Consider the following 26,794-nt stretch of genomic DNA (forward strand, 5'->3'; position numbering starts at 1 on the left):
ATTGGAACTAGTAAAATCCAGTTCTAGGTACACGCCCTTTAATAGACAGAGGGACATAGAGACAACCAGCAAAGGTGTGATTGTAAAGCTGTGTAAGGATTAGTGAGCAGGTCTTCACGGGTGCTGAGGAGGGCAGTTTCCTTGCTTCTGGATTCCCGGAATCCAGATTGATGGTCATGGAGGCAACCAACAGGTTCAGTATGAAGGTTCAGTTGGCGGAGGACCTACATTTCCAAGAGTTTAGCCAGGAAGGGGTGGTGGAGATAGGGCGATAGTTAGCCAGGTGGGAGGGCTCAGCAGATGGCTTTTTTAGGTGAGGGTGCGTAAGGGAGGGCTTGGGGGATAGCGGGAAAGAGCCAGTGGTGAAGGAGTGGTTGCAGAAATTGGCAAGAGCTGGGGTGAGAGAGCAGATATTGTCTTTAACGGTTCTAAAAAAGCAGGGGAGCCTTCATAGAGCACACATCTTTAGAGACCTCATCAAGTGCCATGGGCAGGAGGAGGGATAGTGCAGGGGTTGAGAGAGTGGAGCCAAGGTAGGAAGCGGAGCGGTAGCGGAAGTGAAGGTAGGGGGATGGAAAGCGAGGACAGGATGTCCTGAGTTTTAGATGAGAAATGGGAGGCCAAAGCGGTGCAGAGAGCCTGGGAAGGGAGGAGAGAGGTAGAGACTGTATTTGGATTGGCGAGTTCCTTGCAGATTTTGAAATGTTCAGCCATGTTGTTAGTGGCTCCAGAGGTGTGGGCTTGGATGTGGGCCCTCTTCTTGGTGCAGATAGAGAAACGACATTGCCTTTGGAGCAGGACAGGCCAGTTTGTCAGAGGATGAACCCGAGGTCTGCCACTTCCGTTCAGCAACTCTGCACTTACATTTCAGAGATGATAGATCAGAGTCAGACCAGCCATTGCACTTGGAGGCAGGTTTTAGGTGGATCTTCATGACAGGAGCGAGAACATCCAGGGTGTTAGAGATGGAGAGGTGAAGGTTAGCAAGGACAGAGTTAGAGGGAGAGTCAAAGGAAGGGGTGAGAGATGGAATGAAAGTGGAGGCAAAAGCAGCGACTGACACTCCCTTCATTGTTCCAATGACAGCAGAGGAGGCTGGCAGTGCAGGGGGTGGCTCAGACCGAGGGCCAAGGGCCCCAAGTGGGAGGAGAGAGTGGTTGGACCAGGAGAGAGGGGTGGCTGAACGAGGTAGAGATAGGGATGTCCTCAGAGATGAAGGCATCCAGAGTGTGTCCGGCTGTGTGAGTCGGACCGGAAGGAAAAATAGTGAGAGAGAGAGGGAGTCACAGAGGTCACGGAACTGTGAGGTGGCTGAGTCAGGAGAGTCGAGGTGGATATTGAAGTCCCCAAGGAGGAGGAGTTTGGAAGAAGAGGTCAGGAGGGAGGAGGTCAGGAGGGAGGAGGTGGGGTTGGCCCATTTAGAGAGGAAAGGAGAGATAGGGCCAGGGGCGGCCTGTAGATGGTAGTAAAGGTGAGTGAAAGAGTAGGAGAGACCCCGCGCCTGCAGACGAGGCATTCAAAAGAGGAGTAAGATTGATTCGATATGATGGAAGCAGGGACCCACTCAGGGAAAATCAGGGTTACTCGACCTGCAGGCTGTGGAGTCTGGGTTTGGAGAGGAGGTTGTAGCCCTCAGGAAAGAGAGTGCCAAGAGCAATGACAGAGCTGGCATTGAACCTCGTCTCAGTAAGGGTGAGGACGACGAGGTCAAAGTCTTGAAGAAGGAGACAGACGTCAAAGGAGTTTTTTTCCCTAAGAACGAGTGTTCAGGGTAGCTAAGTGAAGCTGGTTGCCACCTTTGAAAGTTTTCAGAGGAGGGCTCCAAGGGAACACTTGCATTCCAAACCATTTCATCAATTGTAACACCCAATATCTGGTGTGTGTGGAGAGAATTTTTGAATATATTAGGACTATAATAATAGGTAGAGACACAACATATTCCATGGGCTTAACATGGAGAAAACCGCTTGAAGCAACAGAACATCGCATTGTTTGGAATTACAAAGATGACAGTGCATTCAAGAGGGGGCAACACAGAAAAATACCTTGGACATTACCCAAAGCCTTCGAGCTATATCCCGACCTACCGTGCTGGGATTTACATGCAAGGGGAAACCCTTAGGTGTGTCCCTCGACTTAACTCTTTCCAAGGATCTTGAAGTTAATAGTCCCACAATGTCATGAAATGATGAGCTGGTTCTGGTCCAACTGGTAAGGCTTCTTTTGTCTGAAGCTCATTTTGATAGGCTCACTCGGGCTATAGTGGGGGCGAAGCGTGATTATTGGAACCCCCTTTATGCAGTGGTTTGAATAGCTACTCAAACGCATGCAGGAGATTACATTCGACCAATCCTTAGGCAACTGCCCTGGCTACCCACGAAGGCCAGGGTTGCCTTTGAGTGGTCACTCTGGCGCACCGCGTTCGTCACCCCCAGGCCCAAACACATCTTAAAAACTGCTTTAGCTGGTATGCTTCAGCTTATCCTCAGTGATCCAGAAATCACTACACTGTTCTTATACCACACTGCCAACAAATCAAGACTCTCTGCCTGCAGGTCCTTTGGGTTATTAGCAATGAGGCAATGCAAACTGCCCACTTTCTGCAGCCTATCAGGAATGATCACGTGTGGAGACCAAGGGAGCGGCACAGCATCCCGTGAGGTAAGGAGTGGGATGGGGGCTTGCGGATTAGGTACAGGATATGCAGTTATTCTGGGGGGTGGGTAGGAAGAGGACTGGGGGAGGTGGTGGACTAGCTGGAGGGGTAGGTCCTAGGGTTTAGGAGTAGAGAGTTGGGTGGCTGCAGGAGGACATATGGTGGATGCAGAGATGCCTGCGCAGAAGAGGAGCGATGGGGGGAACCTGGGAATGATCATTGTAGATGGTCACAGTCAGCGGGAAAAAGGACCCACGGCAAAATCAGATTTGATTAACCCAGCCATGGATCCAAGCAATGGAACGCACCGGAAGCGGAACTTCGCTACATAGAAGATCTCCTCTTATTTACAAAGAAACTCAAGATCCTTCCCTTCTATTGGCCATTTTCCTCTCTTTATTGGCACAATGCGCTTAGACACTGTTCAGGTCATAGCGCTATACAAATGCCAGTATCATTGCCATAATTACGACGATAGGAATGCAGATGGACTTGCCCAATGAGAATATTTGGATTGAATAAGGACTAGGAGATTACTGTGTGTTTCTAATTTATATCATACTTTCTTAGCAAACGGTCTTACTATGATATAATAGAATAATTTGTGGCTTTAAAATGCAATAATTGAGATATAGGAACTTCATCGCAAGCCTAACTTAATTGTTAAAAATTACTTAATTCCTACAGTCAATAGTGAGTAGATACACATACCTTTAAAATATTTAGATGTGTCAGCCGCTACTTCTATAGTTTGGAAGTGACTACATCCAGAGCACCTCAGGGTCCCAGTAGATATATATGGGCCAAAAATGTTAATTGGTCATTAATTGGTCAAACAATACATTGAATAAAACACCATGTAAACAAGGCAGCTTGGCTGGTATTTCTCAAAATAATTTTCCTTTTTTCTGCAAGGTAAATTCAAAGGCCCATTTTCAATCCTGGTGAGTAAATATACATAATGCATTAGAAAACCAATAAATCATGCAGAAGACCTGAGCAGGATAGACATTTCTTGGCTGCGTCTGCTAATATTTGTTAAACATTAAGCAACTTCCGCCATGCCGATGGAAGATCAAGGAGGCTTGTAAGCAAGCAAGAAAGGACTTGCTTAAAATAAACAATTTCCCTGCCCCTGGCGTGCACCATGTGGAGCTGAAGGGGGGTCATCACGTAGGAGACCGGGGGATCAGGAAAGGCGCCAAGATCAAATGGTGTCCGTTCTCTCTTATTTGGGGACAATGCACAAATGAAATGTGAAAGCTGAGAACTCACCACCACCCTTTATACAAGAAAAATCAGAGCAGTTTTCTCCAAAGACTGGTCTCTTCTGCCACATGTGGGTCTAGAGGTCTTCAGGCTTCTGGCGCCAATGTCTGATTCTCATTGGAGGTTGCCTCACCTCCTCTCCTCCGGCGTATACAGAGATACCAAACCCTCTTCTTTTGTATCATCTAGATGCAGGCTTTCTGGGTTCCCGTACCCCTCGGCTTACTCTGGCAGCTAGTCTTGTGGGTGGATGGGTAATTAGACCTAGCTGGCAGAGACAGCTAGAGAGGGGTTGTTGGCGTGGCCTGAGCGTACACTGAACACCTTCCCCTTTGTCTCTCTGAACTGCCAGTAACCTCCTTTGTCACGTCTCATTTCTCCACCACCATCTGATCTTGCCTAGAACCAGCAAGACCCGCTGGAACATTCCTGATCCGGCTCACTAGGTCCTGGCCTTGCTTACTCTATACTTCACTCCTTGATCTTCCATGCTGTCCTCCCACCTCCTCTGTACTGCACTCTTGCTTCAGCGTGGCTGCCTCAGTGTCAGTCACGGGCTCTGGTGTCCACACCGCCTCTTGCCCCAGGGGTTCTGCTTCCTCCTCATGAGCCCTCTCTTTCACCACCTAATTCCTACACCTTGGTCCTGATGGTGTCTTCTCCACCCAAAGCTGCCCCCTACCTGACCACACCACCTTCTCTGGTCTTATCCGGTCATTCCGTTGCTCTTGCCTCCTACAGCTTCTTTCTTACCATCAGCTCCTTCTACCGACTCTCGACTTCAGATGTTACTCACCCCTTTACTACTGCCACCACCTTCTGAATACTATCACCACCTGATGTTACCCCCTCCTTTGCTATCATCACCATCTTCTGTGTGCTCTTCTCTCCTTTTTGGACCGCCACCCCCTATTCCACTTTGCTATCGCCACCCACTTCTGTTCACTGTCCCGTTTAGGTGTTGACACCGCCTCGATATCCTTCTCAGTTACCACCACCTCTCCAGCCTTCTGTCTTTGCAGCCGCCTCTTCCTCCACTGCTCTCCAGTATCCAGCCTTCTCCAAATGTGAGCCCCCTGTTCCTGCGACGCACAATCAGGAATTGGATTGGCTGTCTTTATACTGGGTTCTCCCGCACCCTGGGTGGGCTTTTCACTAAAGGTCTGCATCTGTGAGCAGTGATTGAGGGAGGGTTGGTATTGGCTCTCCCTTGAGTTCGCCTGGAGCTGCTTGGTGCTCAGGGGGTGGGATCAAGCCTACATATGTCCTTTCTGCCATCTTGGATTTGAGGCTTGCCCCTGTCACACTGCATAAAGCTGCCCTCATTCAGGTGTGTTCAATTGAGACTGACAGACTTTAGATAAGGTGAGTTTCTTAACATGCCTGAGTAATACCAAACCAGCACTGATCCCAGAAATAAAGGTTAACCAGGCACAGTCTGAAAGGTATACCTCATTTGCTATCGCGGGCCGAGGGCAGGCTATACCTTTAGGAGGATTGTGTGCTGATAACAGTAGCAAACCATACAACATTAATACAATGGTTCAGAATAAAAGAATGCCCAATTAAGTTTATATTGAAAGTATAGACGTTTAATCAAACAATAAAAATGCAAACAACGAATCAGAAAACACAAGGGAAACCCACCCCTCTACAGGAAACACAGAAAATGCAAACTTTTGAGAAAGTGCACTCTCAGTAGATGGGCTGGGGCATTGTGGCAATAAAAGGGCAACAATGTCACTGTTGGAAGAAATATCATTGAAGAATTAGGTAGAGAAGGGGGGCTTAAAAGCATCTTCAAATACCTTAGTTCTTGTCTTTGGGGCTCAACAGAATTCAGCCAGGTTTTTTTGCACTGAACAAAGAGTCTAGGCGCTTTTGGCCACGGTATGGGGTCTATTTGTAGAGTGGGAACAACAGGTCCGAAAGATGCGATGCTTTTCAGCAGTGGCGTTGGCTTGCGGGTCAAAGACACTGTGAAGGGTGGGCTGTGTTGGGTCAGCAGTGCTGGAAGACTTGGTGACCGCAGGGACAGATAAGTAGTGACTTGACTTCACTGACAAGCAAGCTAGGCTAGCTCAGCCCAGAGTCAGGGCACTGCAGCTACGTTGGCTGGAGCTCGAAGGAGATGGTGACCAGGCAGCATTGTCGAGCTGGCGATGCTAGAAGACTTGGCAGGTCTCGGATGCAGAGATACCAGGGCTTCAGCATTGGAACCGAGGGGCTCTGATGTGCGGATGTGGTCGCGCATCGAGGTCAACGATGACTCTGCCGCTTCCACTGCAGCATACTGGATAGCATCGAAGGTGCCCAAACTGGCATTGTGGTGGTTCAGAGATGCAGGAAGAGTCAGGGGTCATTTCCTTGGTTTTGTGGTTGCTGGTAGTCCCAATCCAGATCAAGGTGAGTCTCCGTATTATGCACTCCCGCTCGTCACCTCCAGTGAAAAGAGTCCTGGTTCCAGTGCAGCCAGCAAGGACGCCTTGGTCCACAGCAGTTCAGCCCCTCTAAAGTGCCTTTGGGATGTTTAGGGGACAGAGTTTGCCTTTGCCTTCGATGCCTTCTGTCTGCGCCTCTATGACAGAGGACTTGGGAGCGAGCTGTGCTCCTGACAGTTGAATCCTTCTTCGTTCAGAGTCAAATGAGGAATCAGAGAAGGGGAGGGGTTTCCCTCCTTATAACAGAAAATGCTGCAGGGGACAGGTCCAAAGAAAGTCTGCTGTAACAAGTGCCCTTTGCCATCTGACATCATATACAGACTGCATTGTCCTGCAGGAAGCTGGGAATGGGGAGGAAGGGATAGACTGGGGACCAAAAGTGGCCCTGGGAATGTTTTTCAAAGTGGCCCCTTATGACACTGTGGAAGTGAGTTAAGTGAGCAAGGCCAACCTCTCTAAATAGGACTTGGGAGTTCTGCACAGAAGGAAATGTGGAAAGAAGTGCATTTTAAAGCACATATGACAACACACAGGAATTAACAAGTAATTACAAATGCTTTAAAGGGATATGGGGACTGAGCACAGATGGAAGGAAGAGTGTGAAGTCACTGTGAGAGAGGGCAAGAGAAGTGAAAAATCAGGGAAGCCACAACAAAGAAGCCCATGGTGTAGAGGCCCACTGGGAAAGCTCCAGGAAAGCCCGTTGTTAGTAAGTGGTAGAGAGCCCTAACAGAAAACAAGATTGTGGAACCCCTCTCTCAGCCCACCTCTCCCTCCTGGCCACTCTAGTTCATCCCCTTCCCATGTCTGCTGACTTTAATGGGACTCTATTGGTCAGCACCCTGGTCTGAGAGTGGCTTTGATAGGACAGTGCTGCCGATTCTCAGGAAATGTCCTGTGGATGGTTGCTGTGGCCTGAGAGGAGGGTGTTGCCCTTCCTGCAGGAGGATCAAAAGGCAGCACCCTGGTTATTAAATCCCACATGGCATGCCACTAGCATGCATGACTCCAGAACCTCTTCAACTTCCTCAACACCTTTTGCCCAAACAAACTGGTACCAACGCTCAGAGCTGAGCCAGTCAGTGCTGGTGTGTATACTCTCCCAACCCAGGTTAAGAAGTATGAAATATACTTTTACACAGAGAGGGTGTTAAGGTGAGTATCACAGGCAGTGCCTTAAGTGGCACTACAAAATGAGCCAGGGCTCATCAAGGGGGCGTGGCCTAACGGCAGGGGTCCTGATGGCTCGTTAGACTACGCCCCTCTGACGACCCCCGGCTCAATGGGCTACTGGCACCCCGTCAGGCAGCCTTTTGTAGAGATCAGCACCCTCTCCTCATGGGGGAGAGGGTGCTGATATCTGCATTTATTTTCTAAAGGCTTGCCTGGCTGGGGACAGCGCCTCGCCTATTTAGCCTTAATGGTGGCGCTGCCCCTCGCCAGCTGGTTAGTGGCAGCGTCACCATTAAGGCTGAAAGGGTGAGGCCTCTGGAAGCTGAGGCCGTTTTCCTGAAGACTGAACTCCTGCGAGTTTCAGTCTTCATGAAAACGGCCCCAGCTTCCAGCGGCCTCACGTTTTCTCCATAATGGTGGCACCGGCCCACGGGCATCTCTTGCTTCAAGGGATGCCTCGTAGGTGCGGTGCCACCATTATGGTTGAAAGGCAATTTTTTCTGGAGCCTGAAGCTTTCGCACAAGAGCGAGAGCTTCAGGCTTCAGAAAAAAATACTTTTCGTGTAGTGGCCAGGGCTAGCAGGGGAGATTAGAGGGCCCCAGCAGGGCCCCGCCTCAAAACGAAATTTCGGAGCCTAACGGGGCTGAGCCCCGGCAGAGCCCAGCTCACTTAAAGCCCTGATCACGGGAATGCTGCGTATCTGTTGGTTTGGTTGAAGATCTTGAAGTGGCTGCCAGGCTATTTGCTTATCCAGTCGAATGTATGACGCGGGGAACTGACTCTACCTCAAGCCAAGATAGGTACTGGGCGGAAGCTGAACCAACTCCCAACCTCACGATACACTTTCCCCTGATTTCCGTGACGTCAGGACAGTGCAAGCACTGGCAGGGGAAGCGTTGTGTATTGCAGTCCTCTGATAGACGTGGACGAACCAGATGACGATCCGGCGAGGTGGAAGTGTAGGGTGGAAAAAGTCCAAGAAGTCATGGGAATTGAAGTACTGGCAAACTGAAGATCTGATGTTGACAAGAAGCAGCTGGGTGCAGAAAAGTCGGACCAGGCAGAGGCACAAATCAAGAAGTCCAGTGAAGTTCCAGGAAGGAACAGCAGGTAAGTAATTCAGGCTGGCAGAGAAGGGAAGCAGACCCAGGCAACAGGGTAAACTCTGGCAGGCAGAAATGGAGAGGTGGACTCAGGGAACAGGACAACCTAAGACTGGCTGGAAAGGGAGGCAGGGCCAGAGAACAGGGTGAATATAGGCAAGCAAAGGAGAAGAAGACCCAGGGGACAGGATGACCACTGGCCCAGGGGGCAGGGATAACACGGGCTGGCAGAAGAGATAACAGGACCGGGAACAGAGGAAGCTCGGGCAATTCCAAGTGGAGCGAAAAACACGATCGAAGCAAAACCGCGTTGCGACGCGATTAGCTCCTGATCTCCGCCCCCTTTGTAGGGCCACCAGCACCTGGGAGGATTGAGACGCAAGCCACCTCAGTGCCAGGTGCTGGTGAGCCCAAAACGACGCTTGGAGAGCAAGCCTTTAAGGCAGTGAGGGTCCAGCCTACTGCGCATGCGCAAAGGCATGCCAACACGGACCCTGGAAGCCCTCTGAAATGCGGAACCACAACCACGAAAGCGCGGGTAGATCCACCAAGAGGGTGCAATGCGAGAAGGTGCGGAAAACCCCGGTCTCCAGGTAAGTGGCGTGACAGAGGGTCAGTATGTTCTTTAGCTGATTCGAGGGTCATAATCGTGTGTAATGGTTCAGATGTCCTGCCACATGTTTCATACATCTGTTATCGCTCTTATCTCTGGTTCCAGTGCTGTTTGCAGATTTGTCTGGGATAATTCATCTATTGCAATGTATTTGCACGTTTTATATTTGCAGGTTCTAGTCTATTCACAGGTGTCCGCAGGTGTCCACTCTCTGCTTCTATTCTCTCCACCAGCCTCTTGGTAATTCCACGTCCTGGAGGTTCCCGGCACAAACCCCCTTACTGCTGAGTCTTAGGACCCCAAAAGATATTTTACATTTGGAACTCCAAAACCCTGGACACCTGTGTTGGAGCCTGCTGGCCTGGCATAATTCACTTGGTGCGTTCCCGTTTGCTTAATGTGGCCGCTCTCTGGGGCAAGTGTGGTCTCATATCACCCTGGGATGGGTGATTGGTGGTTACACTTATTTTGTGAATTGTGTCACTGTTTAGATGCCTGGTATTATGTAAATAAACAAGCTGAGTCAGCAACATGAGAATGTAGAATTGAGAGGGTCATGGAATGTGGGGAAGGCTGGAATGCATGGGTTTGAAGGCGGGAGTTGGGGAAGAGAGAGGGCGGGAAGGCCACAGGCTGGGGCGGCTGCACATACCGATATCTCAATAAAGAAGTTCACTACTTAAAAGTGAAACTAGAAAGGTATTGCCCAGCGAGAAATGTGTCTTCGGTGTCCCATCTGCTTCTCAAGATCCCCAAATGTCCTCGAAAGCGATTGGGTGGTCGCTCTTTCTCAGTTCTGGCCCCCACTCTGTGGAACGCTCTCCCGTTATCTTTGAGAACACTTGCTGAATATCTCCATTTCAGAAGAGCGCTGAAAACCCACCTGTTTTAATTTAAGGGTATGAAGCCATGGTTGTTCTTGGCTCGCTGCCCCCTTTTTAACACCTAGATGCCTTTGGATGATATTCCGTGCTCTATAGATTCCCAAATAATAACTTGCCCACAGTGTCCCAGAGGTACTTCTTAATGCGTTGCCCAGATGTATGGATTGTAAGCGCTTGCCCATGTATGGCCCAGCTCTACCCTCACTTGTGCCGCTTCTGGTTTCAGGTAGATACACGAGGCCGGACCTGAATTTTCCACTTTCCCTGCCCGGAAGATCAGAGGGGTGCAAAGGCTTTGAATTGGACCCACCTTTATCCAGCTGTGGCACCTTTCAGTCCCGACTCGTAGGTATATGAATAGGATCTTGCCGCCTTTACTCTGGCAGGGGGGTGGTGCAGGTCTCAGGTGGCACCTCTTCGGGAGACCTCAGAGCACTCAGGTACTGGAGCTGAGAGAGCTGCTCTCAGTAGAGAGGTCAATAATACCACATACAATGCAGTTTCTCCTCTCCAGAAGTAAGCCCTCTGGAACAGAGCTCAGGGCCATGTGGAAAGGTGAAGTGCATGTGTGTCAAGGTTTGCGAAACGTTTGCCCATCTTGCTTGCATTGGTGCAGACCCTTCTGCATCTGCTCTGTATGTAGAGGAAGCTTGCATCGCTGCTCATTCTGCTCTACCTGTATGCACAGCGTACTGCTAGCAATGCCTGTGCTACACCTGGTCCTGTGCTTCTGCTCTGTGTGAAGGAGGTTTCCTGTTTTGCTGCTGTGTTTTGTGTGTTAGGGAAACGTAGACATACTCGCCACTATTTTATAATGGTGTGTGCTAGTTTCTGGGAGCAGCCCAAAACAAGCACATACAAGCCGCTACAAGTCTGACTCTTGTGGAATACAATGAACTCACTCTGGCAAATAATTCAAACGTTTTAACTTGGCATTTATTTAGCAATGAGTGCATAACACGACAATTTCGCAAGAATGAGAAAAAATGCAAGTTACCCATTACTAATCACGTAGAGCACAATCTTTTGTTCGTTGGATGTAAAAATTGCCAAACACCAGGGACCTATTCATCTTAAGGACTGTCCGCTCTCTCTCTCTCACTGGCACTGGACTGGCCTCTTTGGTCAGGACCAGACCACCTTTTCTTTCTATCTCTGGTCAACCCACACGTGAGACGTAGCAAGTCAGGAGCCACCGATAGGAGCAATGCTGTCAACCCACGGCATCTGCCCTTTCACGAGTCAGATCCACAGGAGAACCCGCCCTCCCCTCATGCAGCTGCACACTTTTATCAGGTGTGCCTGTCACTCAGTGTGACACAATCCTCCCAGAACCTTTGGTGCAAAACCCTGTTTTTTGGTGGGAAAGTACCACATTGCACCTATCCAAGTTACTCTTCCCCCTCCCATCCAGCACTGGCACTCAGCCCCTGGCAGTTTCGCTAGAATGCTCTCTTGTCGGTAGTCAAGGCCATTCTGCACTTAATGCAAAGTGTTTCAGTGGAAGCTAAAAGCAAGCGGTGCAGACCATCCATGCAGACCTATGTGCTCTGCTGGCTACGTTATCACTGCAAGATTTGGCATCAAGGCGCTACAATACTATTGTAACTAAGCAGGAGGGAACTACAGGTCACAAGCATTCAATGCATGCCTCAATAAGATACTAACCCCACCCCACCTCAGCAGGCTGTGTGCGCATGCACAGTGTGGCTAGCGCTGCAGGTTGCGTGCCTTTGCATGACTTTGTCGTTATATTGCATCCACTAACTCTTTAAATAATGTAGCAGGCATACACTTTACAGTTCATGTTTGTTTGTTTATTAATTTTTAATACAAAGGATACTTATAGCTTAGTTACAGGAATAGGATAGATAACAATAAAGTACATACATGAAAAGTTACATAGTCATAGTCTGTGTATGTCAGACAGATTACATGCTAGGCACCGCCCTTAAACTCACGATCGTGTCAGGTTACATGCTAGGCACCGCCCTTAAACTCACGATCGTGTCAGATTACATGCTAGGCACCGCCCTTAAACTCACGATCGTGTCAGGTTACATGCTAGGCACCGCCCTTAAACTCACGATCGTGTCAGATTACATGCTAGGCACCGCCCTTAAACTCACAATCGTGTCAGGTTACATGCTAGGCACCGCCCTTAAACTCACGATCGTGTCAGGTTACATGCTAGGCACCGCCCTTAAACTCAAGATCGTGTCAGATTACATGCTAGGCACCGCCCTTAAACTCAAGATCGTGTCAGATTACATGCTAGGCACCGCCCTTAAACTCAAGATCGTGTCAGATTACATGCTAGGCACCGCCCTTAAACTCAAGATCGTGTCAGATTACATGCTAGGCACCGCCCTTAAACTCAAGATCATGTCAGACAGGTTACATGCTAGGCACCGCCCTTAAACTCAAGATCGTGTCAGGTTACATGCTAGGCACCGCCCTTAAACTCAAGATCGTGTCAGATTACATGTAGGTACAGTCCTTGATCTCTATGTCTGAGGTTCTTAGGTTACATAACATGTACAGCCCCTGCACTCTGTGTCTCAGGATCTTAGGTTGCATGGCAGGCACAGCCCCTGCACTCTGCATGAGTATGTTTAGATTGCATAGCCGGTATAAACCTTGCACGGAATGCATTTCATGTGTGAACCTCGGTGTGTCTCAACAGGTGAAACCCTCCAGGAGCAGGGACTCACGATTGACTCTGTGTACTCAGCCCCCGCACTGCGCTGTATCCAGACTGCCCACCACATTCTACAAGGTAAGTGGAACTGGCGCTTCCCCCTTGCTTCCTAGCCTGCCACTGTTTTCACTGTCTGTTATAGAATGGAGCAGCTCTCCAGAGATTCCAATGTCCCCTGTAATATGGGTTGCCTGGTTTTGGCATCTTGGGCCTTGTGACTGTAAGCGTTGTGATAGCCTCGCGATGAGGCCCTTGCCTACCTTCTCCAAGCCACTGGGTTAACATCTGTAAGGCTGACAATCCTCTGCTGGCTTGCCATTGAGAGATGTCCACTTACACATCCAGTGGACATCAGTGGGGCAGAGGCCAAAATGCTCAAATGCAATCAATACATGTCCCACAGACACAGGCTGCCCAAATTAATCAGGGCCTCTCTGAGCTCAGATTTGGCACCCATGAGCCAGGTCTCGAGAACCCATTCCCTGGAACCTTCTCCCAGCCACTTTACAGGAAAAACAGATCAACCTCAGGTTCTGTAAAGCAATGCACACTGTAAGGAAGGCATGGTATCAAGATAAGACAGACACAAGCGATCATAGTTCCATGCTGTAAGGAAGGCCTGGAATCAAAATAAGACAGACACAAACGATCACAGTTCCATGCTGTAAGGAAGGCCTGGTATCAAGATAAGACAGACACGAGCGATCACAGTTCCATGCTGTAAGGAAGGCATGGTATCAAGATAAGACAGACACGAGCGATCACAGTTCCATGCTGTAAGGAAGGCCTGGAATCAAGATAAGACAGACACAATCGATCACAGTTCCATGCTGTAAGGAAGGCCTGGTCTCAAGATAAGACAGACACGAGCGATCACAGTTCCATGCTGTAAGGAAGGGCTGGTATCAAGATAAGACAGACACGAGCGATCACAGTTCCATGCTGTAAGGAATGCCTGGTATCAAGATAAAACAGACACGAGCGACCACAGTTCCATGCTGTAAGGAAGGCCTGGTATCAACATAAAACAGACACGAGCGATCACAGTTCATGCTGTAAGGAATGCCTGGTATCAAGATAAAACAGACACGAGCGACCACAGTTCCATGCTGTAAGGAAGGCCTGGTATCAACATAAGACAGACACGAGCGATCACAATTCATGCTGTAAGGAATGCCTGGTATCAAGATAAGACAGACACGAGCGACCACAGTTCCATGCTGTAAGGAAGGCCTGGTATCAAGATAAGACAGACACGAGCGACCACAGTTCCATGCTGTAAGGAAGGCCTGGAATCAAGATAAGACAGACACAATCGATCACAGTTCCATGCTGTAAGGAAGGCCTGGTCTCAAGATAAGACAGACACGAGCGATCACAGTTCCATGCTGTAAGGAAGGGCTGGTATCAAGATAAGACAGACACGAGCGATCACAGTTCCATGCTGTAAGGAAGGCCTGGTATCAACATAAGACAGACACGAGCGACCACAGTTCCATGCTTAAAGGAAGGCCTGGTATCAAGATAAGACAGACACGAGCGACCACAGTTCCATGCTGTAAGGAAGGCCTGGTCTCAAGATAAGACAGACACGAGCGATCAAAGTTCCATGCTGTAAGGAAGGCCTGGTCTCAAGATAAGACAGACACGAGCGATCACAGTTCCATGCTGTAAGGAAGGCCTGGTATCAACATAAGACAGACACGAGCGATCACAGTTCCATGCTGTAAGGAATGCCTGGTATCAAGATAAAACAGACACGAGCGACCACAGTTCCATGCTGTAAGGAAGGCCTGGTATCAACATAAGACAGACACGAGCGATCACAGTTCATGCTGTAAGGAATGCCTGGTATCAAGATACACAGTTCAAGGGTGTTTATTAAACAGTAAAGTGGGTGAGATAAAGGCCTAATCTAAACCTAAATCTAAGATGGGAGAAAGCTACGACCATCAAATAATAATAATACCGTCCAAATGGAGTCTAGTCAAATAAAAGGGCCTATGCTAAGAAACCTATTGCCAATCCTTACTGCTATGCTACAAAATAGTGTGGGATAATGTTAACAAGAAAAGAAAGAAGTGTTCACAAAATTATACGTCGGGATGCTATGGCCGGGGTCTCCCTTCCTCACGTTTTTAGCACGGGGCAAGACAGGACTCTAGAGCACAGCACACTCCTGGGCTTTTCCAGCACGAGGTTACAGTTCCTTTTCTCAATGTCAGGACCTTCTGTGTCCAAGTCTCTTTTGTGGAAAGTCTCTTGATTTAGACGGTCTGATGTGTCATAAACAATATAACAAAAGTTCCCTTCAGTAATATTCACGGCAGTGATTTCTCTTCACCCTTGGATCCCCCTCAACCGGGCTCCGATCCTTCTTGCAATGTTTGCCTCCCTCAGTCGAGTTCTCTACGGCCTTTCATTCAGGATATCAGGAACTTGCAACATTCAAGAGTCTCACTGTCATTTTAAACAACCGTCCACTGTGGACATCCCTCACCCTTCACACTTCTGAGCAGCCGCACAGGGGTGCTGATAGATGCAACGTCTTTAACGTATCTCTCACACTAAATAGCCAGGCCCATGAATGGTCTTAGGGCAGATGTGTTGTCAGGAAAGGCTGCGTCAAGTAGGGCCTGAACGTTACCAGGATCCTGAGGAAGGCCGGCATTTGTGAGAAAATGTGACGAAGCCTTTTAAGGGTGGATTTGTTGAATTCAGATTTTTCAACATGTAACGTTAGTTGTGCGTCTTAAAGAGCCATGCAAACTCTACGGAGTGTGGCATCATGGGCTTCTTGGGTCATGCCAAACACATGTATGTCATCACTATAGCTAAGAAATTGTGGGACAAAGCGGACAAGTTTGTGATTCTCTTGAAAAATATTTGCCGTTGAGGAGATGCCAAAACCGAATCTTTTGTGTTGTAATAATCCTATACGGGTGGCAAACATGGCAAAGTATCTGGACAATGGGTGCAGTTCCAGCTGGTGATATCCTTTATTCAAGTCCAGTTTGGAAAACACTGTTGCAGTCTTCAAACCCTGCACTGCCTTCTGGCCTTACGCACACTTAGGGGCTGTAACTGTTACCCTACAGTCCCTTGTTCTCCTTGCACTACCCAGAGCTGCGCTGCCCTGGCTGCACTTACTCAGTGGCAACACTCCACATGGTACCACGGCCAATTTTCGATCATAGTTTGATAGAAATGTGAGTACATGCCTACCGAACATGACTGAAGAATCCTGAAATGCCTGGTGGAAGCCGCACGCTACAAATGCTCAATAGATAAAAAGAAGTACAGGAACAAGATGCAAGGAAACATAAGATGAAGATGAAGGACTATGCAGATAAACGAAGGGGTACGAGATATTCGTCTTTTCAGGAAGGTGACCATGTATGTGTACGGCAACATCAAGCTCATAAGGTTCTGCCAGCCTTCCATCATGAGCCACTAATTGCCCCAAGAGTTCATGGGTCCATGATGTCTGCTGAGCGAGAGGGCATCAGATCCCAAGAAATGCCTCATTCTTCAGAAAAGCACCAGCCATAGACACTCCCTCAAGGAGTGAGTGTACGTCGGAGGGCACTGATTGTGACATGTCTGAAGACATAGAAGCTGACATTGACCCAGAAGAAAGCTGTGAGGATACTGATCTTTTAGCGCCCGATCAAGTAATCGTCCATGAAAAACTGTTTCGAGGTCAAAGCGCTGGATAGAAGAAATGGAACAAGTATTTGGGGGATGTCCTGTCCTCTCTCTATGTTATTAAGGAGAGGGAAGTGGCGGGAGAAAAAGGAAGGGGAGGGGAAGTATGACGAGGGAGAAGAAATAAAGAGTGTTCCTGTCTAGTAAAGCTGGCTCAATGGCTCTGTGCTCTTAACTGTTGGCTCTTAAAGAGTGCGGGGAAGGCCAGGGCAGGTGGATGTTCTTTGGTTCTTCTGGGGGTGATGATGCAGGTCACTGGCTGCCCTTCCCCGTCGCGTAGTGTGAATTATGCGGACACAGATGGCAGTGGAGCCAGGTCCCAGAAGGACTGTAGTTTATTCTCCATAAGCTCATCAGGTCAGCGGGTTACATGGAGTAGGTAGTAGAATGGAAGCTGCGTCCACCAGGCACTGCCCCACCCGTCCCCTATGTCCGGTGTAAGTGGCATTCAGAGAACATGCGCTCCGCTGCCATGCCTAAGGTTCCATGCATGGCTCCATGCCATCCCATGCTCCCATCACTCACTCAGGCCTCACACATTCATGGTGCTCCATAACATAGGGCCAGCTTAGCATATGGTAAACACTTCTTAGATCTTTTGCAGAGAAGTGAGATGAGGGAGAAAGCACCAGCAAAAGCATAGGCACAGGCATGTATACACATATATCTATGTACACAGGATGCCAACAACCTCCTCCAGGTCCCACCAATGGCCACAGTCAATAATAAAGAAACACAAACAGTCAACCCCGCATGATCATAAAGTTGGACGCAGAGCAGTGAGTCCATAAGACCTGTGAAGAAGACATAAAGGGGTTACTCCCAACCAATCTAACAACCTCTAGGGAGTCCAATCTTCATTAGTATCAGTGCTTAGGGAACGAATGAGGAACCAGGCAATGGACGAAGGTTGAGAGAAAAAAGGGGGGACAGAAGCAGTGCATGAAATTGGTGTTCAAACATCTTTAGGCAACAAAGATTCCATCCTCTGTCGAGTGATCTACAGAATGTCCCTGGTGAAGGCAGATACAGAAAACCTAGGACGAGAAGAGTGTTATCAAGTGTAAGAGCCAGGGGAGCGACTATTAGTGCCACAATGTGCGGGCTTCATGCCGGCCTGAGAAGGGCAGTGATGAGGTTGTGCTGGACGGAGCTCAGTCTCTAGGATGGGCGACCTCTCCTATATCTGGCCGGTGTCGGCTTTGTTTCGGCTCATAATATGGCATCACTGCAGGGTTTGCATTCAGTGAGTTCTCTGTTGCTACCGATTAGAAGCCAGGGGCTGTGTCTCTTCATGCAGATCTCTGAGTGAGTACTTACCCTCCCTTCAACCATCTCTTCACAAACCATCAACGTCCCCATTATTCCATGTTACAATAGACATAGGTTTTGTGTATGCGTCTTGTGATATCGACGTGCCTTATCTGCTCAATTAGAATGGGTTGGGCTTTCATGTACACACCTGCAGGGCTCTCTAGTGCATGTGGCCCCATCAAAACAAATGATAACAGTCAAAATGCTGTGCCCCCCCCCTCTAAGTGTAGTTTTTTTTGAGTGAAATGGTGTCAAAAGTAACTTTGCACGTAAGCTTTGTACGGTTTTTGGTTTCTTGCAGGGCTTCAACAGCCAAAGAAACTGGCAATCCGCCTGGAGCCCGGCCTCTTCGAGTGGACAAAGTGGGAGTTGAGTAAGGATACCCCACCCTTCATGTCGGTGTCAGAGCTGCGGGACGCCGGGTACAGTGTGGATGGGGACTATCAGTGCGTGAGCCACAAATTACCCCTTTTTCATTTTAGCAATGAATGCTGACCCCAAATTGTGGCAGGAAAGTAAACAGAGAAACAGCGCTAGACCTAATTAGAGATGGAACCTTGCGGGGAGGGGGGGGTGGACACCGGAGCCCACATGATAAGAAAGAGCAGACTGTTTATTACATTGCAATGCAATACAAAAACCGGCAACATGTCACCTTCTAAACTTCAACATGGCTACCTTACCCACCACACCCACATCCACACTTGTATATGGTTTTTAGAGCTGACAAATGAACCTCTTATCACAATTAGGTGACTCAGCCTTGAAAGGCCTACCAGCCCCAGGAAGGCGCAGTCTCTTCTTGCTGCCTTGAAAGGGCCGCCTCTTGCTCAACAGGGCGAACTCCCTCCAGTCCTTCGTCGCTTTCCACCACACCTGTTGCTTCCTTTGTTGCATGATATCCTTCAGGTCCTCCTGCTGCCTTTCTCAAACGCTTGGAATTCTGTACTTTTCCACCAACTTGATTCCACGCGGCCCTGCGCCACTTCCAGGCACCCCAGGCACCCACCAAGACCTGCTTAGCAAAAGCAAAGTCAGCTTTGCCCAGCATGCCAGTTTGTATGAGATGGAGATTTATTTGTTTGCATTTTCAAAGCGCTCACACAGCCCGGGGGCATCGAGGGACTGTTACAGAATTATTTTGTGTTGTTGTCTTAGTTGCGTATTTATAATGCGCTTTATACCAGAGGCCCATGCTCAAGAGAAGAGGGAATGATGTCATACCCCCCCACAATCTTTACTCAACTGCTCTCCCCCGCCCCCCATCAGTACACTCAGCAGTACTTCAAATGCGTATTACCAGCAGTAAATCTCACTGGTAGAATTCATTGCTGATTGTAAAATAGAGCGCCAGAAGAACTAATCATTCCTGCCACTGGCATCATTTTTAGCAGCTACCGCCAGGGTAATAATTTACCTCCAGGTGCAAAAAAATACTGCCAGGCGTAACATAAGTAAATCGCACAGGTAGAGACAGTGAACCTGCAGCACAAACCACTCCCCCGTCTTCTCTCAATGTATGGTGGCTGCAGTGGACCATCTGCTGTGGCCAGATTTAATACCAGCCCCGGTGATCCTTTTTTGCCATACTCATTGCCACTTTGTTCAAGGAGTATTTTGTTACTGCGATGGGGATTACCAGTGCTAAGGCAGCTAGGTGCAGTGGCATCCCAGTCCTATGTATGTTACCGGCACACCTCATTATCCAATTACAAGCCATAACGCCTGGGACAATCCTTTTTAAATACCAGTGCTGATAAGGCCCTTTGCATATAGACACCCAAGTCAGTTAGGCTGAATCACACCTTGAGAGTTGCGGGTTAGAACTCGACTGCTCCGTGTGTACCATTGAAAAATGAAGACTCGGTGACATCACCTCTTACAATAGGTCTTCTGAAATCTTTGGCATCTCCGACATTGTACACGCATGTGCTAGTTTAACTCCTACTCCACTGCATTACGCTCCTTACCCTCCTAGATGAACTGTTGCCCCAATGTATGAACTGTTGCGCGTCTTCCACTGATGCCCCGCTGTATTTGGCTCCTTATCATCCTAGATTAACCTTTGCCCCACTGTATGAACTGTTGCCCTTCTTCCACTCATGCCCCGCTGTATTTGGCTCCTTATCATCCTAGATTAACTTTTGCCCCACTGTATGAACTGTTGCCCGTCTTCCATTGTTAGGATCAAGAGTGGGTTTTTCCAATCGATGAGAAACTATAGAACGTTTCAGCTCCAGCAGGACAAAGTCCCGAAGCATGCTATGATATAGCATATGGTAACGCGCCTATACAAAGTGTTTCAAGGCGCGACGAGGCAAGGAAGGGGGAAGAGAGGAGGACAGAGACAGCGATCTTACTGGGCCAAGTGACATTGAGGTTGCGCAAGTGCAGGGAAGGTGGGAAGGGAAAAGTGCCAGGGGAAAGGGGAGGAGGGGGCACTGCTGTACATGGGATCGAAACAATAACAAGAAGTGCGGCCAGCAGGTGGCAGGTGCAAGGGTAAGTGCAGACAGCAGGTGTCCAAAAAGTGCAGGTAGGGGGACTGTAGGGTTACAGAAACAGATCCAAGTGCAAGGGTTGCTGCGAGGCAGTGCGGGTGTGCAACTGGGCGGGCAGGGTCCTGGGCCCGAAATCAGAGGGTAGCCAGTTGAACAGTGTAGTTTCAGACAGGAAATCAACAGGGGAGAGGAAGAGAGAAAGCAGAAGCAAAGAGGAAGGTCTTGAGGTGCTTCCGGAACCAGAGATGGTTCTCCTCAAGTTTCAGAGAGGCAGGGAGGCTGTTCCAGAGGGAGGCCCCAGCCGAAGAAAGAGATCTACCACCAACTTATTGCTTGGAGAAGCGACTGACCCTGTGGGAGTTGGAGGAGCGAAGAGCTTGAGTAGGAAGGTATTTACGAAGTGAAAGTTGGAGGTATTGAGGACGTTGCGAAGGGTCTTGAACTTAATCCTTGCAGCCACTGGGAGCCAGTGTAGGGACTACAGTTCTGGAGAGATATGATCCCTGGGCTTGAGACCAAGGACAAGTCTTGCAGTCCTGTTCTGGATGAGTTGCAGAGGGCGGAGAGTAGAAACAGGCAGATTTAGAAAGAGGCTGTTCCAGTACTCCAGCCTAGAGAGAACCAAAGCTCTGGAGACAGTGAGCTTCTGGGGTAAGGATAGGAAAGGAAGAATACCTCTGAGGAGGTGCAGTTTGTAGTTTGACTTGTTAGAGACATCAGAGATGTGAGGAGAAAAGCAGAGTATGGAGTCGGAGATGACCCAGAGGTTCTTAGCCTCACAGGTGGGAGCAGGAACAGGGCCAAGGGAGGCCGGCCAGAGAGTGACAGGAAAGGATGGTGCAGGTGTGCCAATGCAGAGAATCTCCGTCTTGCTGGCATTAAGGCAGAGATCGTTGGCGGCACACCACTCCTGGATAGTAGACAGACAGAAATGAGAGAAGGAGAGGAGGTGGCAGAGGGGAGCCTGAAAACAAGCTGAGTGTCATCTGCATAGTACTGGAAGTTGGAGCAGAGAGCGGCAATGCGGGGGGCGAGAGGTGCCAGGTATTGGTTGAACAGCTAGGGAGAATGTTAGACCCCCGGGGAACACCACAGGTAGAAAGTGAAATAGAGGAAAGGAAGGACCCAAGTTGGACCTGAAGGGTCGATCAGAGAGGAATAAGGTCAGCCAGGTCAGGGCCTGATCGGTGATACCCAGGTTATCACGGAGACGATTGAGCAGGGTGGCATGGTTGACTGTGTCAAAGGCAGAAGAGAGATTGAGTAAGCTGAGGACAGAGGGGAGATTAGAATCAAGGTTAGAGAGCAGGTCTTCAGGGATGTTCAGGAGAGCAATTTCCATGCTTCTGGCTGCACTGAAGCCAGACTGATGGTCATGGAGACAACCAACAGATTCAATGTGAACATTAAGGTGGGAGATGACCATCTTTTCTAGGTGTTTGCCCATGAAAGGAGTGTTGGAGATCGGGAGATAGTTAGCCGGGCAGGAGAGGTCGGCTGAGGGTTTCTTGAGAAGAAGGTGCACGAGAGAGTGCTTCAGGGGGGTAGGGAAGGCTACAGTGGCAAGGGAGTGGTTGCAGAAGTCAGCCAGGGCAGGAGCGAGAGTGTCAATGTGGTCCTTGATGGTTTTGGAGGAACGGGGAAGAACCTGTTTTGTTGAGACTTTCATAGATCGGACTTGTCTCGTAATCTCCTCCGGGGAGAACAGAGGAAAGGAAGAGAACGAGGGAGGAGAGGTGGCCACAGGGCCGGAGGTAGAGGAGAGAGTAGAGGTAGGAGGATATGATGTGATATGATATTTTATTTCTATCGTGCTCGTACACAAGTGTTTCAGAGCGCGACAAGGCAAGGGAGGGGAACAGGGGAGAACAAAACAACGTTCTTACTAGGCCCAGTGACATTGAGAACGCGCAAGTGCATGGGAGAGGGGGAGGGGAAAAGTGCATGGAAGGGTGGAGAAGTGGAAAGTGTGGAGCAAAGGAGAAAAATATAAATAATAATTAATTAATAAATAAAAAAGGCAACAAACAGTGGTAGTGCAGCAGCAATTGGCAAGTGCTGGGTTTAAGGATGCAGACAGGGTAGGTCTGATAAGTGCAGGAAGAAAAAAAAGGGGGCTGTATGGGTACAGATACAGACCCCAGTGCAAGGGGTGGCCCAGAGGCAGTGCAGGAGGGTGGCAGGGTGAGCAGGTACCTGGGCCAGCATAGCACTGGACATTTTAGCAGAAAGTGACAAAGCGAGCTGAACCTTCGCTGACCACCTTCCGCAAAACCTTGAAAACCACCCTGTTTGCTTGATTCTCTACCGTCTCTCATGTACACCCGCCATATGTATACCTGACCTGTGTACGCCTCTATGCATATTATGTGTTACGCCTATGTACCCAATCTGTAACTTATGCCTAATGTAACTAAATTGTCTGCAAGTAACATCGCCACAATGCCCTTGGGCTGCCTGCGCGCTATACAAATGTAAAAAATAAAAATAAATGCAGTGGGCGAGAGTTGCCAGGTATTGGTTGAAAAGCCAGGGCGAGAGGTTAGACCTCTGGGGAACACCACAGGTAGAGAGGAAGATAGAAGATAGGAAGTAACCAAGTTGGACCTTTGAAGGTCGATCAGAGAGGTAAGAGGTCAGCCAGGCCAGAGCCTGATCAGTGATACCCAGGTTATCACAGAGACGGTTGAGCAGCATGGTATGGTTGACTGTGTCGAAGGCAGAGGAAAGATCGAGGAGGATGAGGACAGAGGGAATGTTAGAGTCATGGTTTGAGAGCAGATCTTTACGGATGTTCAGGAGAGCAGTTTCCTTGCTTCTGGCAGCTCTGAAGCCAGACTGGTGGTCATGGAGACAGCCAACATAATTGGAGTGAAGGTTAAGCTGAGAGAGGGCCAACTTTTCCAGCAGTTTGCCCAGAAAGGGAGTAATGGAAATTGGGCGATAGTTAGCCGGACAAGAGGGATCAACTGTGGCTTTCTTGAGAAGAGGATGCACAAGGGAGTGCTTAAGAGGGGAGGGGAAGGATCCTGAGGTAAAGGAATGGTTGCAAAAATCAGCGAGTGCTGGAGCGAGGGTGTCGATGTGGTCCTTGATGGTTTTAGAGGAACAGGGATGAACCTGTTTAGACGTGGCTTTCATAGATCAGACTTGTCTAGAAACCTCATCAGGGGAGAAAAGAGGAAAGGACAAGAAGGAGGGTGGAGGTTTAGCTGAAGGAGCAAGCACAGACAAAGAGCGGAGAGGAGGGGCAGGGGTGGATAGGGTGGACAGGATGTCCTGGGTTTTTGAAATAAAGTGAGAGGCAAGGGCATTGCAAAGAGCCTGGGTGGCAACAGTAGGGGTAGAGACTGCAGCAGGGTTGGCCTTGCAGATTTGAAAGAGTTTGGCCGAGTTGTTAGATGCCGCAGAAATGCGAGCTTGAATGTGGACTCTCTTCTTGGTGAGGACAGAAAGTCGGTAATGCCTTTGGAGCAGGCGACAGGCCAGATTGGATGAACAAGGAGCCCTCCATTTCCTCTCAGCCTCCCTACACTTACGTTTAAGTGTAGCTAGGTCAGAGTCATACCAGGAATTGCACTTGGCTTTGGACTTCAAACGGATCCTCATAACAGGGGCAAGAGCATCAAGAGTATCAGAAATTGAAGAGTAGAGCAGAGACAGGGCTGTGTCAGGATGTGAGACAGCCAGAGGTGGACGGGGAGGAGAGAAGGTGGCGGCGAAAACCTCCAATGACACACACTTCATGGGTTGAATGTCCGAGAAGGTAGGTGGCAGCATTGGGGAAGGCTTGGCTTGGGGGGATGAGACAGAGAGATGAGAGGAGAGGAGGGAGTGTTCGCTCCAGGAGAGAGGAGTGGTTAGAGGGATGGAGAGGGGGAGGTCAGAGGAGATCAAGACATTGAGTGTGTGCCCTGCAGAGTGAGTCGGGCCAGAGGGGAGGATGGACAGGGAGAGCGAGTCAAAGAGGTCACAGAAGAGTACAGAGGAGGAACAAGGAGAGTCTAAATGGATATTGAGGTCACCAAGGAGAAGAAGTTGAGTGGTAGAGGCCAGGAGGGAGGAGGAGAGGTCTGCCCACTCAGAGAGAAAAGAGGTGATTTGACCAGGAGGCCGGTAGATTGTAGCCACAGTAAGAGAACGTGTAGGATAGAGAGAGAGCATACAGACAAGGCATTCAAAAGAGGAGTAGGTTTGAGTGGCAATGATAGAGGCAGGAATCCACTCAGGAAAGATCAGGGCTACCCCCCTCTAGAACGGGAGGATCTGGGTGCAGAGAGGATCTTGTAGTCATCAGGGAGGAGAGTGTCAAAGCTTGTGACAGAGCTGGCCGTGAACCATGTCTCAGTAAGACCAAGGACATCAAGGTATAGTTCTTCAAGGAGGTGGCAGATGTCAGAGGAGTGTTTGACAGCAGAGCGAGAGTTGAGAGTGGCAATATGAAGAAGGTTGCCAGCCTTAAAGACCTCCCGGGGAGGGGTACAGATCAGAGGTACGCCCTGCGGAGGAGAAAGAGCCTTAGGAGGGAGAGAGGAGGAGAGAGAGGACAAGGTACCCAAGGGGGGACAGGAGGGGACAGCAGGCGATGAGAGGAAATTGATGAGGCGAGGGAAGCGCCTATCAAAGAGGAGGAGATTGGCCTGAGGGCCTTGGACCATGACAGTGCCATTAAGGTGGACATTAATGATGACTTTAGAGGAGTTGAAGGAAGACATAAGAGCTTCCCAGCGAGTGCCACCATTAATGGGAGAGGAGGAGATAGGACAGAGCACAGAGACCATATGAAGAGTCCATAGACCTGGTGAAGGAACGTCAAAGAGGATGTCGGTGAGGGTCTGTCTGGAGGAAATATTGGAGTAAGTGTCAGCGATAGGAAGACCAGGGTTAGAGGCCAAGATATCCTATTTGAACTTCTTCCTACCAGACTTTGGTGAGGAGGGAAGGATAGTCATTGGAGAAGCAGTTTGAAAAGATAGGAGAAACAGATAACGCCATGGCCTAGTAGAGAGAGGGGGCAGCAAGAGAAATATACAAGATCAGCGGTAAGGAACAGTCACTGGGCTAGCAGGTTACAATTTAGGGCCGAAGTAAGGTAAAAAAAAAACAACACAGCCAATTTAGATTTGCAGAATCACACCCAAATTTGACTTTCCTAAACACAACCAAATTTGACTTTCCTAAACACACCCAAATTTGACTTTCAAGGCAATTTCCTAGGCATCAATAGGTATACGAAACGTGGTAAGATTATAGGTGAGTGCTTAGACAAGAGCATGAAGGGGGCCAGTTGTAAACAAGAAGAAGGTAGAGTGAAGGTGAAAGAGATGAAATCTGAAGGGTAGGCAGAGGGAGGGAACTAACCAATAGAAAGGGAAGTAAGAGAGTCTCGGAAGTCCAGTATCATGACTGCAGGAGCAGACATCCCCAGGGAGGGGCAGGCAGTTGTAGCGCCATGGTGAGCAGACAGGCAAGCTGACAGGGGCCTTAGAAGTGGGCCTTGGGTGGAGCCGGCTAAAGCCTGCCGGTGCCCTGATTGGCTGCAAAGGTGGAGCAACAGCCAATCCGCTTTCACCATGGAGGAAGGCACTTCAGGAGTCACAGCCTCACCGGCACAAAGAAGCTGACAGCCATGTTGGAGACATTTCAAACAGCAGTCGAAAATGAAAATTTCAATTTGTCTGTCCATGAAAGAAAGGCAGCAGGAGAGTGGAGGACGCTGCAAAATAGCACAGTGATGTTGCACTCATTAAAAATGCAAATTCACTGCAAATCTCGTTTTTGGGCAATTTTCCATTTTTCGTTTCTTTGTTAAAAATGCTTTTTTAAATTGCAAGGTGTTGCTGGCTCACTGGAAGAACACCTACCTGGTCCAGGATGGATCAGCTTAGCCCAGGCATTCAGGGCTCCATGAAGGGAGGGGGGCAGGGAAAAGAAAACACAGCAAAGCAATGAGCCTTTGGTGAATGCCAGTGCCTCGATTGGCTGCAAAGGTGGAGCAACAGCCAATCTGTTTTCACCATGGAGGAAGACACTTCAGGAGTCACAGCCTCACAGGCACAAAGAAGCTGGCAGCCATGTTGGAGACATTTCAAACAGTCGAAAATGAAAAGGAGGAGAGGATGAGAGGGTGCACATATTGTCCTGGGTTTTAGAGATGAAATGAGAATACAGGGCCGTGCAGAGGGCCTGGGAGGGGACAGGAGAGGTAGAGACTGCAGCAGGATTGGCCAGCTCCTTGCAGATTTTAAAGAGTTCTACCAAGTTGTTAGATGCCGCAAAGACACAGGCTTGGATGTGGGCTCTCTTCTTGGTGCGGTCAGAGCGTGCTATTGCCTTTGGAACAGGCAACAGGACAGTTTGTTACTAGATGCGCAAGAAGCCCTCCATTTCCTCTCAGCCAACCTGAACTTGCGTTTAAGGGTAACGAGGT

General features: G+C 49.2%; 1 protein-coding gene across 4 annotated transcripts in view; it reads left to right on the forward strand.

The window, feature by feature from the left end:
* UBASH3A (ubiquitin associated and SH3 domain containing A) overlaps nt 1-26,794 on the forward strand; it is a 368,437-nt gene that overhangs the window by 269,287 nt on the left and 72,356 nt on the right. For 2 of the 4 annotated variants that reach the window (XM_069635648.1, XM_069635650.1), the window contains exons 9-11: nt 10,367-10,489; nt 12,827-12,919; nt 18,165-18,309. In XM_069635648.1, the coding sequence (XP_069491749.1) occupies nt 10,367-10,489; nt 12,827-12,919; nt 18,165-18,309 (361 nt within the window). The remainder of the gene's footprint in view (nt 1-10,366; nt 10,490-12,826; nt 12,920-18,164; nt 18,310-26,794) is intronic. The other 2 variants (XR_011283382.1, XM_069635649.1) reach the window with 2 other exon arrangements.

Source organism: Ambystoma mexicanum, chromosome 7p (assembly GCF_040938575.1).
Source record: "Ambystoma mexicanum isolate Mex_15411 chromosome 7p, UKY_AmexF1_1, whole genome shotgun sequence".
Taxonomy (NCBI): Eukaryota; Metazoa; Chordata; class Amphibia; order Caudata; family Ambystomatidae; genus Ambystoma; species Ambystoma mexicanum.